Here is a 19,791-nt window from a genome sequence, read left to right on the forward strand (position 1 = left end):
TTGGGATGGCTGTGTTTTAGCTTGCATGTTTGTTTCAAACAGTGAAAATTAGGTGTGTTCGCCTTTAAAGGTGAACTGAATTGACTTTCTGCTTGATCCCTGCTCCCCAGTAAGTGAGGTTAGGACTAGAGATGGGAAGGCCTGGAAAAAAATGGAAAAATTGGAGGGGGGAAGTGCTTGCAGAGGGGGGGAGAAACCTGGGGTTTTTTCCAATTTTTCCGAGGGTTTTCCAGGCCTTCCTGTCTCTAGTTAGGACTGAAGGTTTATTCAGGATGCAATCCTAAATATGTCTACTCTGACATAAGTCCGATTGAATTCCATAGGGATTATTCCCAGGTAAGTGAGGATAAGGTCTGCAGTCTTACTTCCTTATTGTAAACATGGATGTTCTGCCTTTCAGCAGCACAGCTCGAGATGTCCAACAAACAAAATGAAAGCATTAATATAATAAAAACAAAACACTAAAAAGATAAGTAGGTTTTGTTTTGGTTTTTTAATAGAGAGTAAAAGCTGTTAACAAATCCACTGAACTTCCAGCCAAGTTAAACACAGGTTGGTTTTAAAAATCTATGGCCCTAAGTCTTCCTAAGAAGAAAGGCCTTAAATAAATATGGTAGAATGTCATTGAGGAAGGGCACACAACCACAAAGGCCTCTTCTCCCTGGTCCCAGTCATATTTATCTCAAGGAATGTCGGGCCATGCACTGAGGTGTACAATGTGTTACAACAGGGGCAGCCAACCTTGTACAATCCAGATGTTGTTGGACTCCCCTCAGCCCCAGCTAGCATGGCCAATGGAACAAAATATGGCCAGTGTGGTGTAATGAAATACAACCTGGGAGACCAGGGTTAGAGTCCCCACTTGGCCATGAAGCTCACTGGGTGACCTTGGGCCAGTCACTGTCTCTCAGCCTAACGTATGTCACAGGGAGGGGGAAATGATGTACACCGCCTTGAGCTTCTTGGAGGAAAATGTGATATGTAAATAGGCTAAGTCTATAGGCAAATAAAAAGGGACACGGGTGGCACTGTGGGTTAAACCACAGAGCCTAGGACTTGCTGACTGGAAGGTGGGCGGTTCGAATCCCCACGACAGGGTGAGCTCCCGTTGCTCGGTCCCTGCTCCTGCCAACCTAGCAGTTTGAAAGCACGTCAAAGTGCAAGTAGATAAATAGGTTTCTGGCGTTTCCGTGCACTGCTCTGGTTTGCCAGAAGCGGCTTAGTCATGCTGGCCACATGACCCGGAAGCTGTACGCCGGCTCCCTCGGCCAATAAAGCAAGATGAGCGCCACAACCCCAAAATTGGTCATGACTGGACCTAGTGGTCAGGGGTCCCTTTACCTTTACCTATAGGCAAATAAATAAATAAATAAAACATCCGTTTTATGTTGTAGCATTGAACTAGCTCATCTGATTTCCTCGAAAGGCAAATATGGCAAAATTCCCTGGCCCATCACATTACCCAATTATGCCCATATCAACTGTTTTCTATCAAAACATTCTTGAAGAGAGCTCAGATCCAACCACAACTTTCAAACACTCATGGGAGCTGGACACAACAAGTTCTTATCTTGGTTCATCCATTTCCTTTTCACTTTGGGGAAGAAAACAACACACACTCCATCTGCAAGGCAATATGGAAAACGAGCATTCTGCCTGCCTCATAACTCGGGACTCTGCCAAGCTGTAAAGCTTAATCACACATAACTGCCCAGCCAAGACACCCACTTCCATATGCTGCAAGTTCTTAGCAGGTTACCCATGGTGATCGGATACATTCGTGGCATGCTGCTAGATGGTGTGTGTCTGCGTGGGGCAGGCAGATTATGAAGCAAAACCTGATATTTAGGGAAAGGGAACTGACAAAATCGCAGAGGCTAGTTTTGCTTAGCAATGCAGGTCAGTTGGAATATATCACCCCAGTGCTGTCTTATGCTAACATTTAATTTAAACTACTCAGTTGCTACATTTGATATTCCTCAATGGGCCAGTATGTATTATAAAATGACAAGTGTGATCCTACAGCAAAATGTTGCAGGTCATCCCTGGCATGTAATAGGAATGATTCAGACAGGCAGGAAAGGGAAACTTGTACTGCTATTCAGGACTCAAAAAGGGGGTGAAGGGAGGAAGGCGGACATTTCACCCCCTATCCTTCTGAAACCTTCTTCTGATGTGCTGCATGTTAGTTTCTGTTCTTATCACTGTGCAGCTGCTTGGAGTCACAGGACTCTGTGTACATTCCAGTGACCTTCCAGACTGTGGGAAGTCTCACGGGAGGGGAGACGGTATGTGACGTTAGTGGTTTCCTGTTTCCTTTGTTCAGTTGCTCTCTGCTTTCATAGAGAGAGGATGTCTTTTTTGTCTGCGTAGTTTAGAAATAAAACTCTTTGCAATGTAGCCCAAACCTCTCTTCTCTTTCCTATGCTAGAAACTCTGCTGAATGGAACGTGCCTTGGAGCCTTATCAAAGGCTCAGGTCGTTATTCGTCGGGAAGCGATTCCGAAGACTCGAGGGAAGAAAATTAGCTTTATCCGCTTGGCCGAGCGGAGATTCCAACTCCATGCCCACCATGGTCTTCATAGTTATGCAGCACAGCCGAATGGTGGTTCTGTTGCCCTTTTTCATATCGCCACACAGGTGCATTTCTGATACAGTCACAGCCACACAGGAGCTCATTTCTTGTGAACTCACCTGAGGCCTGGCTCCAGAGGATGACAAGGCTAGGACATGGTAGGCCATGTTGAAGTGTACCCATTGTTTTGTCTCATCTTCTAGACCGTGTGGGATTATGTGGCGCACTTGGTTGGCAATGTAGTATAGTTCTGTGTTGGGGATTCCCCACCCTCCTACTGAGGAGGGGAGGTGTAGGTATTTGGCATTTATTCTTGGTTTTTTTGTGTGAGGAGATAAACAAGTGTTTTTTTTCTGCCATTTGTGGAGTTGGGTTGGTGGAATCCAGATTGGAAGGGTTTGGAATAGGTAGGTTAATTTTGGAAGGGTGATCATTTTGATGGTGGCTATTTTATCGGAGAGAGTGAAGTTAGTATTACTCCACCTCTTCAGGTCTTTGTTAATTTGTCACCATAGGGGTTTGTAATTGTGGTGGTATGGTTTGTTGAGGTTGTACTTCCAGGTATCTGAACTTGGTGCGGCAGAGTTTTATCTTTATGAGTCTGAAATCGATGGAGGGGACTGGAGCCTTAATACTTCTCTCATCATTCTTTATACCATCAAAAATTAAAAACCCGAGACACTTCTGTAGGCTGTGATGGAACATTTTAGGACAAAGGGCTTTCAAACCAAAACATCAGTTACTGTTCAAATTGTACTATAATGGGCGTCCAGGAGTAAATGAAAATAAACTATACACAAAATGGCTAGCTTTTGAATGAGCAGCAGCAGAATGCAAATGGAAAAATGAAAGAATTCCGCCCCCTGAACTATTAATCTTCTAAATGGGCCATTTATGAGCAATGCAATATCTGAAACTTTTAAATATGCAATAAATAAATGGCTTGCCGCTTTCCTTCGGCAGGCTTGACGAAGGGATGTTGTCGTCAGATCAATAGTGAAGTGGCTCAAGTGCGCAAAGGGAAATTCTTGCTGCACAGGGAGGGGGTGGGCTTTTTAATGTCAGGGCAGATTCACTTGAATAGCTTTTCCACAGCCATCTTGCCATCCCTATGCCCACATAATCTCAGCATTAGCATCCTTGATTAACCCATGCATCTAGACTCTGCAGGGAAAGAGAGGAAAATATGACAATGGTATCCATATTATCCTGACTTCTCCACACCATCTGTCTTATTCCTTCTCTCTGACTCACTGGTATTTCATCTTAGGTGACCCATTAGTCCCTCAAAAGGAACATGTTTTGCACTCAGATCCTCCTGCCTCCCACTGTTTTGGTCACTGCCTGGGATAGGGTTATCTTTCAGCATCTCAGAAACTTACAGCGATAGGTGTCCTGTTTCATGCCTCACTTTGCTTCTCTTCCTACATGCAAGCTGTTCCCGTGTTTTCTGTTTTTATCTTTAGAAGTATCCTCTCCATAAAAGCACTTCTCCAAGCACCGCTCATGTCCCAGAGAGCCTCCTTTTCACTGGATTTTCGTACTGCGATTGTTGAGTCAAAATAGCCCTGGGTAAACTCATATTTTCTCTCTCATCACTCTGCTCCTTTGCCTCTGTACACAGGCATTTTCAAACTCCTGCTTCTGATGTTCTCTGACACTTTAACCTTGAAATCTTCTTCTCCCTTACTTCTTACTACCGTTTTCATCTTGCTTCTGGGCAGAGGTTTGTCTACCATCATCTTCTTTCAACTAGTCCCCTGCCTCCAACTTCTGCCAGGTTTCTCGGTATATTTGTGACACCCACCAAGCCAATTCCATTTATCTCCTCAGTCCCCATTCAAAGCTTTTCAATGTCAGCCATGCCACTGCCACGGCATGCTCCAATAGTGGCTGTTCATCCACTGCATCTTGCAGACATATATTATTATACCATGATGCAATTCGAGAACAACAGCACTCTCAAAATGGAGAGAGAAACGAGCAACCTTTCTTAAGACCAATGAAACCTATGGGAAAGGGTATCTCAACACTGAGTTTGGTAAGTCTCTCGTGCCAATTATACCTTAATAATTATGAGAGAATTATTCATTTAAAATGATAACAACACCCTGAGTTTTACGTAGTTGGGATCCAGGTCAAAATGCTATATTAAAAAATGCTGGAACACACTATAAGCACATTTTTGACAGCTGGAAGTGTTCACATTTCATTTGACAAAAATGTCTGGATGTGTATTTAGCATGTACAAAAGCACAATATCAGGCTAGTGGTTCCCCCACCCCCTGGGGAATTTCAGTCAAAGTTAATGGACTTACAGCAGCCAGCGATTTGGCCCACTATGCACTTTGTAATTTGCTCTAATAGCCTGGCGAAATTATAGTCTTCATGACTGACTAGGCGGCAAGTGTGGTCATGTCCCTGCTGTGCTTCCTGTCAATCTTTCAGCCTCTGCTAGGCTCCACTATGTTCTTTGGGGTGGCTCTGAGGTAAAGCTCAATACAATTTAGTCAACCATTTAAATTTTATTGACAGTTTTGACACACAGATCTCTCTGGGCCGCCTAGACTAGGAGACCAGCAGACCGCAAGGCGGCTCCAGAAGGGCTGATGAGATAGCGACACTCACAGGCACCTGGGGCCTATGAGGATTCTAACCTCAGGAGGGGCCTGTCTGTGAATGACAAAATGCAAGATGTGATAGGCAGGATGCTTACAGCACTGGTACATTTATCCTTGGCACATTGAGGCATGAAAGCACACACACCGCACTGGTAAGCAACAGTGACCCACCTGCCAGAAAGCCGGCACAGCAGCTCCATCCCACCCAATGAGCTTTTCCACCAAGCATGTGTGTAGGTATAATAATTATGGGGAAAGCTAAACGGCTAAGAATGTTTGGGAAGAAGAAAATTGGACTGCACCAACAATAACCTATAAGGCCACAGATGCCTCCTAGTTACAGGATTCGGTTTTCTCCATTTGAATGTTCAAAGAAGAGCTGTGCCAATTTCAAAGCCTTGTTGCGCAGTTCAATTCTATATCATCCCTGATGAAATGCAAACCCATTTTTATTTCCACAAGTGTAGGAGGGTAGCAATACCTTTCATGACTTGCAGAGGTGGATTGCTGTAAAGCAAATGCACAAATAGCTTTTTAATGGAGATTTCAGAAGGTACTCGGGGAAACTTGCAAGGGAACTCTGCAGCCTTTCTATCAGTTTAAGTGTTTGAAATCCCCATTCTAAGCCGTGTAAAACAATAATAAAGAAAACTCAGGAAAGACAAGATTAGATTGCTCTGTTTCGAGACCGTTTTACCAAATGCAATATTCAAATGAATTTCAGTATGAATCCATTTACACTTGCCAACATCCATCTCAGTCATATTAAGTAATTTATGGAGGGTTTTTCCCCTTGGTACCTCTGTAAGAACAGATTGCGGGAGGGGGGAAACCCTGACTGCTTTTATTTTAGAGAAAAAGCAGTTGCTGAGTGCCAATATGGATTGCTGCTTCTGCCATATTTTTGCTGAAACTCAACTCCTACCTGCACCCAATGCTGTGTATTTGGAGACAAAATGCAACCAGGAGAGAAAAATTATGGTGTACGGTCCCAGTTAGGACTGGGATCACATTTTGAACCAGGGCACCATGGCTGTTTTTTCTGCAAATAAAAGCAGCCATCTTAAGCCTGAAAGTTTAGACATATCCCTCCCACCCCCACTCCACCCCCCTACCCCATTTCCATGCAAAGCAGGTAATTTTGTCTAAGCAACTAAGGGACCAAATTCAGTGTTGCTTCCAGCCGTAGGCTAAGTTGCAAGAGGGTGGTATCATAAGGAAATACAGTCACTCTTATCTCAGCATCGAAATTAAAAACCAAAACGAAACAGGATGGTGCACTTAGCTACAAGCACCATTTTCACACTTTCTGTTTCCAGAAATATTCTCCCCTCCTCTCCCTGTAACAATTAAATTTTACCATTTGACATCTCCATATATTCGTTCTTTTTCCCAGGTCTCACCGAGCCGAGGCATAATTTAAGGATTAAGTGAGCCTTTTGCTGTGTGTCCCTGCCATCTGCTGCTAATCCTTCCCTCTGGGGGATACAGAGGGTTTTGTTTGATCATCTATTTAAGCCATTCAAGTTCTTCTGCTCAATTTGCATGGTCAATTGAATCCTTCTCTGATGATAACACCAGCCTCACTAGTCTAATGTCGGGCACAGGCTCCTTCCGTACGCCCCCTTTGTCACATTTGTTGAGGAGGCTGGTGAGCAAGAAGATAAAAATACTTTCCAGGTGGAATTGAAGGGTTATACTTCTTTCAAGTAATGTTTTAGGAAACAGGGGAAATCCCCACATCTGCCTACCCTGTTCTTTATAAAACGACTCCACGTTACAAAGCAGGTATAGGCGAAACCTTCCAGACATTGTTGGAAGCCATTAACTCCCATCAGTTCAACTTAGTGTGGCCAATGGTGAGGGAGCTGGAGTCCACAGGATTTGGAGACCCCACAAGCTGTCCTCCACTGTTACAGCAGGCAGCCACAGCTTCCTATGACTATTATGGGGTGTGTGTGTGCTTTTTGCATATGTACATATAGATATATAACATATGAATTGTTGCTGTTTGTGTGAGATAATGTGTTGTATGCATTTTTAATAGAATAATGTCTTTATAATTTTTGAATGTAAGTCACTGGGAGATATTGATATCAAGGAGTATATTAATAATGCATCGTCATACACGGCCTCAGGAACATGTTTGCGTCTAAAGCAGATCACCGATGAACTAACGTGAGGCACAATAAATTCTGGGAAGAATATGAGGCAGAAGAAAAGCGTTTGGAAATGGAACAGTCAAAGTAGTCAGTGTAGCCTCCTGGTGATGTGATTTGCAGACACAGAAAAAGCAAATGTCGGTTGAAACATCAGTTGTGAAATGGCCATAGCTTCCGAGAGAAATTGTAAAAAGCAAATTAGACATCTGTTCTCAAAGCCTCCACAATGAAAACTATTATTATTATTATTATTATTCCTTAAATTTGTATACCACCCTTCATTAAATTTGTATATTGCTTTTCTTCATTGGCCTATACATACTTCACAACCCCCTGCCATCTTCCAGGAGCTACAGCAAGATGTTCTGCACCCAAATTAAGAATAATGTGCACCTTGACAGACCATTAATGTAGGGAGTTATTTACGGATATACAGAACTTGTGTTCTTTGACTCAGATGTGCTGGCCACTTCAGTTTCAGTTGATGCTGAAACCTGTTCACTTGTTTGACTACAACTGCTGAATGATTCACACAGGTTGACTAGTTGGCACAAGTGGCTTCCTGGTTGTAACCATGGGTCCTTTCTGTTTCCAGATGTGCACTAAAAAGGCAGCTGGGACACTGGCTACCCAGAAGAGCTCCCTGTAAGAAGAAATGCCAACAATGGAACAGGAATTCAGTCTGTCCTGGATGAGGTTGTACTCCCCTTAGAGAAGAGATGATGGACTACATGGGCCATTTGCCTGATCCAACAGGCTCTTCTTATGTTCTTACAATCCAGTGATGTTTAGTGTGTAATTTCACAGAGTTTGGGAAACACTGTGTCAGTATATTGTATGTTGAACAGTTGGCTAAGCAGAAATCCCTCTGGAGATGGAGAAAGGAGAGAGAGAGAGAGAGAGAGAGAGAGAGAGAGACTGTATAAGAAACCCCCACCCGCAAGAACAGGTGCTTGCTGCTATGAATAGCACCTTACTACCCCTAATGAGGTCATTCGTTACATCCCTGCGCAGCGATGCTTGCACCAGGCAACTTTAGTTATATATCTTATCCGTTTCATTTTTTCCATTTCACGCTTCACAGTTTAATTTCATTTCCACCTCTGAAGTACAGAGTTGTTAGCTGCACTGTACTTCAGATGCTGCTGCAAATTCAATTATATCTCAGAGGAAGAAAAACAATCAGAAAGATGGACTTTGATCGTAACCGGAATTGTCATGCCCAATTTCTTGACACAACAGTGACTCAGTGACGACGTCAGTCGGAGAGTTTGGGGCTTCCCCAACTGTGGTCCTGAGCCTGCATGGAATTCTCAGGAAATGGGTAGCAATTTCATATACAGATAGATGATAGATAGATAGATAGATAGATAGATAGATAGATAGATAGAGATAGATAGATAGATAGATAGATAGATAGATAGATAGAGAGAGATAGAGAGAGAGAGAGAGAGAGATAGATGATAGATAGATAGATAGATAGATGATAGATAGATAGATAGATAGATATTTGCTGCCCTACGAACATGGCAACTTGAAGCTGGTTTTAACAGAAATTGTTACACTTGTCCTTTACTAAATGGTAAGAAAGGAATGGCATGCTGGATCTTCTGGATCTTCCTGGCATGTTGGAGATCTTCCTCCATTTTTAACATGACTTGCCATGATACTGCTAGTAGCTATTGTCCTTCTGCTCGTGATCCATTGGGTCCTACCATTAGGAACTCTAGGCCTCTGTCTCTCGGGACTCTTCCAGACCACCCCTCAAACCCAGATCCTGCTCCCTTTCCCTGGGCCACACAGCTCAGTGGCCCTGCACTGCACACCCTTTGAGTGCTTTAAAAGAAAAGTGTTTTTGCATTGCAATCACGCCTCTTGCTTGCCTGGATGGAGTGATGTGTGAGTTTAGAAACATCTGACTGGCTGGAATGTTACCTACCTGCACAAAAGACTGACATCCATTGTCTGGCTCCTGGAAGGTTCCCAATGAAGAAATATACCCTTGGGGCTGAAAAATGTTTTCTGTTCCCCACCTCACCCACTATGGAGGCCAAACTCAAAGCACATTCTAATCATGCATCCTCAAATTAACAGAACAGATTAATGAGTAAAGAAAATCTGGAATGGACAGAAGAGCCAGGGAAGGTACTGGCAATTATTGGATGAAGTTGTTGTTAGCTTTCAGGACACTAAGGAAAAAGTTGTTCTAAAGACGTAGTGTGGTGTAGTGGTTAGGGCAATGGCTTGTATCCAGTTGTGCCCCTCCATGGACAGAAGCTTGTTTGATCCGGCAGAAGCTTCTGAGATTGACAGAGAGGGGTGATTATTGCAAATCCACCCACTTTCCTGTAGTCCCCCTAACCACCTCCCACTCTGTCCCTAAAGGACCCATAACCATTAAGCAGATTAAGCAGAAGGAAGGGAGCATGAGGAGGGACAGGCCCTTCTTTTTCTACTAACAGAAGCCTCTGCTGGATCACATAGCACAGAAGAACACAATTAGATAAAATGCAATGGGTCTGCAGTTAAGAAGTCAGGTCCAAATTTCTGCTCTGCCGTGAAGCTCTCTCGGTGACCTTGAGCCAGTCAACGTATTTCAGCTTAACCCATCTTGTATATACTAGTTAGGAGATCAACCCGTATGTGATGCTACCTTGATGCCTTTGGATGCAGGCTGTATAACACAATTATAAGAAGAAAAAGGAAATGACAGAGAAAAGCGAAAAAATTTAGGTATCAGAGATATATGGCCCGTGATTGCACCTTGAAACATACAAAGAATCTGTTATAGTTGGTTTAATGTGATTATTTGGCATTCCATTAGTTTGCAGGTTTGTTTCTTTGTACTGCAGAAACTCCAATGGATACCAAGATAATGGGAAGGGGTATGGTAAGCAAATGCATTAAAAATTATACATTTCAAGTTCAAATATCAACTCAGTCCTCAGGTCTGCTTTCAGAGGTACCGAAATCAATATCAATGTGCACATTCAGAACATCATTGTTCATTTCATGTTCAAACCCCTTCTCTGTCCATATTTCTTTTCCAGGAGGATTCACTGAACATGCACACCAGGTTTGATCCAGATATATCTGTCTTTGAGGCAGAGATCACATTACAAACAAACAGAAACTTACAAATGAAAACAGGGCTGAGAAGCCTGTTGTCTTCCAGATGTCTTCTCATTATCCCTAACCAGTGACTTCATTTAGACATGGCCCTAGAATAATGCCAAATAAGCCACCTGATTCCCTTACTACAGATTGCCCAATCAATTTCTTTCTAGCAATAAATGAACAAAACAAAAAGGATAAACACAAATCAACGTGTATTCAAGCTGTTAAACACACCATGTGAGCCTTGGCCCTTTCGTGTAAATACAGATGTGCTTTGAACATCTGCCTGGGAAATTTCTGTTTATATTTCATGTGTTCTTCAAAAAAAAAGTGCAATTCAAGAATGCCATTATCATGGCTTTGCTTCATTTTATACCACAGACATCTGAAGAGTTAACTTGCTTCAGAAACTTTGACAAAATGCCCTGCAATAAACAAAACCTATTGCAGCAACAAAGGTTCTTAATTGTCTCCTGTGTAGCGTCACCTTGATTGGAGGACATCACAGAATATAAAGCACCACCTCAATAGATCTTCATTACTGCGGTTACCACCCACAAAATTGTTGACAAGCCACTGGAAAGTGAGGCCTGGCACCAGTAAACTGCTAAAATGGTTTGCTAGGGAGCGACAGGAGGTTGGAGGGCTAAGAGGCCAGACAGATAAGGTTGCGGAGATTAATGAGCCAAAGTTTCATGAACACCTTTCTTCAAAGACATCTATGCACTCATGGTAACCTTCATTCAAAAACACATGCAATCCTTCAATCAGATTTAACTCCATTTTGCTACCTGACTATGCAACTTACAGACACCTTCTTTCTCCACATAGAGATTCGCCCTATTACTGAAGGTAAATAAAAGCACAAAGGTTTGGATTCCATGCTAAGTGAATGGAAGTAAGTGAAAGGAAAGTGTTCCACTCCTTCTTTTCCCCATGTGCCCTCTGAAAAACCTCTCCAAGCGGGTTGGGGCCCTCTTGAACAGGGGGTAGTGTCATGGGGCTTCTAAAGGACAGCTAAAGGTAAAGGTAAAGGGACCCCTGACAGTTAGGTCCAGTCGGGAACTCACCCCATCACGGGGATTCAAACCGCCAACCTTCTGATTGGCAAGCCCTAGGCTTAGTGGTTTAGACCACAGCGCCACCCGCATCCCAAAGGACAGGTACATTGTCCCAAATCATCCTTCTGTTCAATTATCTTGGTATACGAGCCTATATCAGCACAGATCCAGTAAATACTCCCCAGAAACAATGTATGGATTCTTTAAAAGAAATGTGTAAATAAGAAATGAGAAATGCACCATTTGTAAAAGTGAAGCCAAACAGCCAGGAATTTACTATTTCATAAGAATATAGCCTTGGGGGGGATTTTCTTTAAAGTTTTCTTAATATTTTTAGAAGGGTTAGAAAAAAGAGAGAGGCTCAGTTTGAGGACAGTCTGGGAAATCCATATACACTGCACAGATTTGTGCCCCATGGAGGTCACTTGGACGCTTGTTAACACAGCAGTGTGACTTCACTCTTGGAGGTGCACACCATTGTCTGTTGACAGATGCCAACAAAAACTAGGTTCTGGGTTAGGTTAATTAGCTATTATGATTACGTAGTGCTGTTTGCCACAGACTTTTTATTAGCTGTTTCCTAATCACCAACGTGGGTGCACTGCCTGTTGCATTTTGGTTGAAAACTGAGTTTCTTGAAAGACAACCATGATCAAACAATGTCTGTTAACCACTAAATCATGCAATATCTTTCTTCCAAAAAAATAAAATAAAAAAATTAACACAGAGAGGACAAGATGGGAAAAGACCACACTCATAGTCAGCTGAATGATAAATGGTTTTCTGGAAACTCTGAGGTGCCAACATCCATCCCTGCAGCAACTCTGTTCTTCTTCTTCTAAATCAGTCCCAGGCGATGATTTGTTGTGTGCTTGTTTTTCATGGTCACCAAATCAAAATACTGTAATTTGTTTTGGACACTCCGCTGTAGACCACAGTGTCTGAAAGCAAATATATCCTTGATCCTGTTTTTCCCCCCAGTTTTGATTTGCTCCAGATAGATACAAGATAAATGAGGAAAATTTAGATGATTTCCCTGCAGACATGGAAAACAACAAATCTGCTACTGCTTGCTTTTAATTCTTACATCATTCCTGTCAAGGGTGCTTCCTGGTCAAAGAAATGCACACAGGAGAGAACTCTTTATTCTGAAAGATAACAAAGTCGCTTCTGCAGCTCTGGAGTCTTATGCGCACCAATCTAATGTACAGGCAGCTATTCAAAGGTCCACATTCTATGGAGCAGTTGCAGCACTTGGGAACCACCCCCCCCTCCACCAGTTAATGCACCTTAGCCTGATGGGCTGTGCACACGTAGCCGGAGACTATACCTGCATGGAAGCTTCCGCTCTATCCACTTCAGTTCTCTCCTGGTTCTGGGAGACAATGGTCCAGGAGAGGGTGGGAAAGCACCAAGCCCTTCCCTTGCCTGGCCTGCCTCTTTCTCCAGCTCTGAAGCTTCCCCCTCTTTGATTCTTGCCTGCTGGCTGGTACAGTTCGCCACAGACCCCTGCCCCCCTCTCCCAAATCAGACTCCAGCTCCACTTCCTCTGGTGAACACTCATTAGCATCCGGCCAATCCCTGACAATTCATTTACCCCCCTCCCCCGTCAAAAAATGTCAGCATTTAGGTAACTGTAAAGGTAAAGGACCCCTGGATGGTTAAGTCCAGTCAAAGGCGACTATGGGGTTGCACCACTCATCTCGCTTTCAGGCCAAGGGAGATGGTGTTTGTTCACAGACAGCTTTCCAGGTCATGTGGCCAGCATGACTAAACCGCTTCAGGCACAACAGAAACCAGAGCACACGGAAACACCGTTTACCTTCCCGCCGCAGTGGTACCTATTTATCTACATGCACTGGTGTGCTTTCGAACTGCTTAGTTGGCAGGAACTGGGACAGAACCACGGGAGCTCACCCTGTCACAGGGATTTGAACCACCAACCTTCTGATTGGCAAACCCAAGGAGCTCAGTGGTTTAGACCACAGCACTACCCGCATCCATTTATGTGAATAATGTCTACCACAAGGCCCAAGGATCGCTAGATAAACATTCCAGCATTGTTTTTCCTCCTTGCTCATCTTTTGCAGTCCTATGGCCTGCAAGCTAAGTGGTTGATGTGCATGTCTGGCCTGTTCAGACAATCGTTTTCTAAAGGTTTGGATCAGGGGTGGGAAACCTGCAGATATTTTAGGACTACAGCTCCCATCATTCTTGACAGCTGGCCATGCTATATGTGTCTGATAGGAGTTGGGGTCTTTATTCATCATATTATTGTGATGCATTTCTACAGCAAAATAAGTATATTATGAAGGCAAAAAAGATCTATTACTTAAAAAAAAATCATGGAAATAAATAAAAGAAACAGAACTAAAATGGCAGCACTGAATTACCTACTGAATCCAAACAATCTAGGTTTCTATCCAATGCAGAAGTGAGTAGCTGTCCGATCAGTACAAGGATTTCTACTAGTACAGCTGGACTTTCCCCATGCCCCCCCCCCCGCCAAAACGTGCCCTGTGCCCTTCCCAAATCTGTTCTGGAGGGTTGGGGGCAAACCCAGAACAGTTGTAGGGACTGCACAGCAGGAGGAGAGTGGTGAAAACCCCATTACCCTTGCACTGATGGAAAAGTTCCTTAGCACTGCATTAGATACAAGTGTCAGTACCTAGCCTGCCACTCAAAAGTTAAGCCAAGTAAAAATATCAACACTTTCTAGAGGCAAGCAAGGAAATGAGACTTTTTATTTTCAGGTGGAAGATTGCATTACCTCCCTTTCACCCATCAAATATATATAAAAAATGCCCAGTCACTGACAACAGTTAATATTTATTCCATTATTCCATTTCACAACAACAATGAAATCGGCTTCTGCATTCCTAGCCAGGACTCATGTTGACATCAAGGGAACAATTCAGCAGCTAAGTCATCCCGACTATAGCGTCTTTGTATTTCCAATGCACAAAAACATCCAGCTGTTATTCATCATGCCACTGTGACCTTGGGGCTTATTTGGTTCGAATTGTGCTTTTAAAGGCCTTCTGACTATTCTGGATTTCAATCACCAATTACATTTTTCTGGTTCAACATTCCCTTTTCCCCCGCTTACCATCCAAGCTGTGACAAAGTCTCCCATCCAGGTCCCCACGGCTGCTACCTTCATAAAACTTTCGTTCCTGATGCCCATGAAGTCTGTTACTATGTATGGCCTGTAAATGCAAGCACATATACCGTTACGTTACAAACATTCAGGCACAGCAGAATTATGGATGATTTGGCTTTGCTGGCACAGAGAAGAAAGGAAAATAATTTGTCTATCAAAAAGTGCTTTGTTTTGCAGTCTAGATAATTGTTTACTCATTTGCTTTCATATCCTTTCTTACTGCATGCTAGCATACAAGCGGTTCCATGTGCACCTACCTTCAAGTCCCATTGAAGTCAATGGAACACAGTTTTGAATGTTGAAAAGCAGAGGTTCATATTCAGAAAAAAATAGAAGTGGTATTCACAAAATGAAAATATATATATATAAACAATATACTATATACTGTACTATATAAAACACAATAGAATTAATCTAAACAAAGGTCAGTAGCAACGTTACCCATCATCAATATTCTGGAATTGTCTATGTAACAGAAAAGTTTTGAGCTGGCATCAAAAACACAGAACAGTTAGCACTTGTCTAATTTCAAGAGGCAGGCAAAGGTAAAGGTAAAGGTAAAGGGACCTCTGACCATTAGGTCCAGTCGTGGCCGACTCTGGGGTTGCGGCGCTCATCTCGCTTTATTGGCCGAGGGAGCCGGCGTACAGCTTCCAGGTCATGTAGCCAGCATGACTAAGCCGCTTCTGGCAAACCAGAGCAGCGCACGGAAACGCTGTTTACCTTCCCGCCAGAGCGGTTCCTATTTATCTACTTGCACTTTGACGTGCTTTTGAACTGCTAGGTTGGCAGGAGAAGGACCGAGCAACGGGAGCTCACCCTGTCGTGGGGATTCGAACTGCCGACCTTCTGATCGGCAAGTCCTAGGCTCTGTGGTTTAACCCACAGCGCCACCTGCGTCCTTCAAGAGGCAGAGCAGGCACCAAAAGCACTAAGCTCTACTCCAAGGAGCCACTGAATATGTGGAACATGCAGAGGTTCCCATCTGAAGAACTCTATAATCATACAGGTCAGAAGGGGGTTTCTTAGGTATCCTGATTTCAAGAGCTTTGTAAACTATTACCAAAGGGTTGGTTATATCCGCACCTGAGCAGATTCAGCTAAAAATGTGATATAATGTTAAACTACATGTGAGGTGAAAAGTGTTAACCAGTTGAGGGTGGAGTCATGTTTGAGCTGTGTCCCGAATCGTTCTGGTAACCTAGGCGAACGAATGGCATGATTTCTTCTTGCATTAGAATCACCCCAAAACCTAGCAGGAGAAGAAATCACATTTATTTCCCAACCCACTTGGTTCTTCCTAACAGTAAGAAGCTTCTTAATGGAAAAAGATGCACAACAGTGTTAGAGGTATTTTGCCAAAGGAGAGCTGTACCTGAAAGATTCCTACATTGAGCAGGGGTTTGAATTAGATCAGGATGGGAAACCTATGACCCTTCCAACTACAGTGGTACCTTGGGTTACATATGCTTCAGGTTACATACTCTTCAGGTTACAGACTCCGCTAACCCAGAAATAGCTTCAGGTTAAGAACTTTGCTTCAGGATGAGAACAGAAATCATGTTCTGGCGGCGCGGCGGCAGCAGGAGGCCCCATTAGCTAAAGTGGTGCTTCAGGTTAAGAACAGTTTCAGGTTAAGAACGGACCTCCGGAACGAATTAAGTACTTAACTCAAGGTACCACTGTACTGTTCCCCCCGCATGCATGGCCAATAACAGAAATGATGGAAACTGTAGCCTGGCAATACCTGGAGGTCCTTTTCAAGGTCTTTTCCAACTATGTTTCTACAGTTTCTAACAAATGAAATGAGAGTCACCCTGGGAACATATGAGTTTCCCAAATCTGTATAAACTGCTTTTAACTTGTGAACCAAATTTTGCAGGATTTCTTTTGCAAATTTTGAAGGCTACTTTTGCAGCTAAAAGCCAAAATGGGATCAAAGTGACTGGATCGCCTATTATATTTTGTATTGCACAAAGGAAGCTGTAGGAGTCCACAATTTGGACTGGCATTTGTAGTTCTTCAAAGTCTATGAATGGACCAGCCATCATTCTTTTAGCAAGTCTCTTTTAGAGTCAGAATATGAATGGGCAATGCAGGAGGTGGGTAACAAAATCGGACTGGAAGACAAGCAACCCCATTCCCCATGGGCCACATTTGACAAGCTGCAGGGGCCACCCACCTATCAATCATCTGATGCCACAAGGACAATGATGTTAGGTCACCCATTTTCCTTTTCCCAACTGGTTTGAAAGACATAGGGCTTTGTGGATACAGATTGGCAAAATATGTCTTGCTGGTCAAAAAGTGAGGCTGGCAGGCTTCAGCCCACAAGACAGACATTCCCCACAGCTGGGTTAGTGGAAACTGTTTATGGAAAACCCATGAAGCACTGCTGTGCTTGGGCCACAGTCAGTCACTGGAAGTTCTATGACACCACTTTAGACAGTCGTGGCTTCCCCAAAGAATTCTGGGAGATGTAGTGTGGTGAGGACGCTGAAAGTTGTTAAGAGACCCCTATTCTCCCAACAGAGTTACATTGAAGTTCTCCATGAAGAGGGATTGGTGGTTAAACCATTCCGGTAATTATATCTGTGTAAGAGAGATAAGGATCCAGCTTCTTCTCTAGATTCAGTTTCTTACCTCTGAGACAAATTACTCCTATCTTTGGCTAATGTAAAGTCAACTGTAGACATAGAAATACTGTAGCCTTAGGGCAAGATTGCATTACAAAGATTCTCCTTTTAACTAACTAATTTATTCGTAATGCTAACACATTTACAATTTGTTTTCTTTTTTTCTTTTTAATTTGCCCTAACCATACCTTAGGTCATCTTCCACCTCCCAGTACATGTATGCTAGCTGCTATACTCATTATTTAACAGCATATTTTGCCTAGTCAAGTCACTGGGTGTGTGGGAGGGGGAAAAGTCGACTGCAAAGCTTTCATTTTGATCCATTCCAAAATAAAAAAATATAAAACAGGGGGTTATTTAGCTGCCTTGGCAATATATAGGTTGCCAAATTAACTTGAAACGCTGCTTTGGAAAACATGCAACTTTTTCACATTTTTATCTAAACTTTAATAGCATTCATTTTTTAGCTACAAGTTCTTTCACACCAGCTGCTTTTGAACAAAAAAGGCACCGCAAGTAAGGTTTGTTTCTTTTCTGGAAATATAATGGGCATAGATGCTACTCTATTTATATGCCCTCGCCACTTACAGTGCATAAGGAACCTCTGTTATAAGACATGCTTTTAACAGGTTTACTTCCTGCTAAATTCAGTGTATTTTGGTTAGACAGAAAATGCTTTCCTCCCCTTACTAACAGTACATTTTAGACAAAACACTACAGCTGAACTCAATGTTCTCTAGACTTTTTGGATCAGAAGAAGAGTTGGGCGGTGGACGGGGGTTCACACCTCCTATCTGAAAAAGTCCTTAAGCTCATCTTTTTGCATGGCTACTTATAGACATGCCTTCCTTTGCTGCTGCTTTGGAAATCTCTCCCCCCATTTCATTATTCTCAAGTAATAAGGATATAACAGGTAATGTCCTGGCAACTGCTACTACTTAGGGGTCTAAAACGGATACATTTTTACTTACCTTTAACATATTGTTACAACTATTACTTTATAGTTCAGAGCAACAGGGGCAGCAGGAATCGTGAGAGAAATGATGTCTGGCCCCATAGTTTTTCCCACATCATGATTTTTTCCTTATCACACACACACACACACACACACACACACACACACACCACAATTCATGATATATCACCACGTTGAATATTATGAAACTATTGCCAAGATGTAGACTTCAAACTGATTTTGGATGATGTATTGATACATCACCCAGCCCTACTGGTTTGTCCCACAGTTTCTAGTTTCAGGCTCCAGGCTCACCTCAGAAAACTGCCCCCGTATAAACTCATTTTGATGTGCTGCTTGGCTTCTCCATGTTAGACTCATTAATTCCCGGGATAGCATGGTTCGAGAAAGTACTGCTACTGACATCAGAGCACTGTGTATAAACCACCAAAATGGAGGGACCAGTTCACACACACACAAATGACACATTTGCCGCAGCCCAGAACAACTGTCAGTTTCCCTCCACCTTTATATAGTAACAAGGCTTTTGCATGAGGCCACATGCTCCTACTAAACAGAAGCTATGGACCAGTCTCTCCTCCATCCGCATTCAACAAGCTGTCTGCCACCCACTCTGACCCACAATCGGATCATTTTAACCTGATCTTCGTTTAGCTTGCAATACGCATATGGCAGCTGTGGCAGCAAATGCAAGACAATTTGAGAAAGGATACAGCCGTGGACTGGAGAGAACAAAATAAAGAGATATCATACCAGAACCACAGAGTTATCAAATCAGAGACATTTTCTATTTGAGAGATCACAAGATTAAATGAATGAACCACAGGCGTGAACAATTTAAATCATTTCAGCAGTTCAGTCTGCTTTGATTCAGTTTATAGTCTAACTCCTGTAGCTCTTTATAAATAAACAAAACAAAACAAAAAGGTAAAGCCTCACGAGGAATGGGTTATTGAATGTTGCTTCCATTCCAGTATATGTGACAGCTCACATCCTGCACCATTCTCTTTCCTGTGCCTACATGGCATAGCCAGTTATGACACATGCAATGTGCTTTTATTAAAGGAATACCCTTAACTACAGAACAGATGAAGTGATTTACAAGAGGAAACATCAGTGGTGCAGAACTCATAATTCCATGGATTAGCTTGCTGCCAGGTCTATAAGAGCAGCTTTTAAAAAGCCTTCAGGACAGGCTTAAAATTATATGTATTTAAAATAAATACAAAACAGACAAAGTTTCCTTGTTTGTTTGATGTGTGAAATCACAGCTAGGGTGCATTTTTCCCCTTTGGTTATATAGGCTTAGAATTGTGTTTGCTGTCCACATTAAGTCCCCAAGGTGTTAATTAGCCAGATACATTTCTCCATCTAAGTACACAAAACAACCCAAAAACAATCCTGTGAACCAGTTCAGACGCAGGAATTTCAAAGAGCACCAAAGGATATTCTAAATCCCAGTCTCCTGAGGCAGTGGAAG

At 42.8% G+C, this 19,791-nt stretch overlaps 1 protein-coding gene across 3 annotated transcripts in view; it reads right to left on the reverse strand.

Moving 5' to 3' along the window:
• Positions 1 to 19,791, reverse strand: part of TMEM117 (transmembrane protein 117) — a 226,963-nt gene that overhangs the window by 111,150 nt on the left and 96,022 nt on the right. For all 3 annotated transcript variants that reach the window (XM_083463616.1, XM_083463617.1, XM_083463618.1), the window contains exon 4: positions 14,646 to 14,745. In XM_083463616.1, coding sequence (XP_083319742.1) covers positions 14,646 to 14,745 — 100 coding nt within the window. The remainder of the gene's footprint in view (positions 1 to 14,645; positions 14,746 to 19,791) is intronic.

This window comes from Podarcis liolepis, assembly GCF_965112155.1.
Source record: "Podarcis liolepis genome assembly, chromosome: 10".
Lineage (NCBI taxonomy): Eukaryota > Metazoa > Chordata > Lepidosauria > Squamata > Lacertidae > Podarcis > Podarcis liolepis.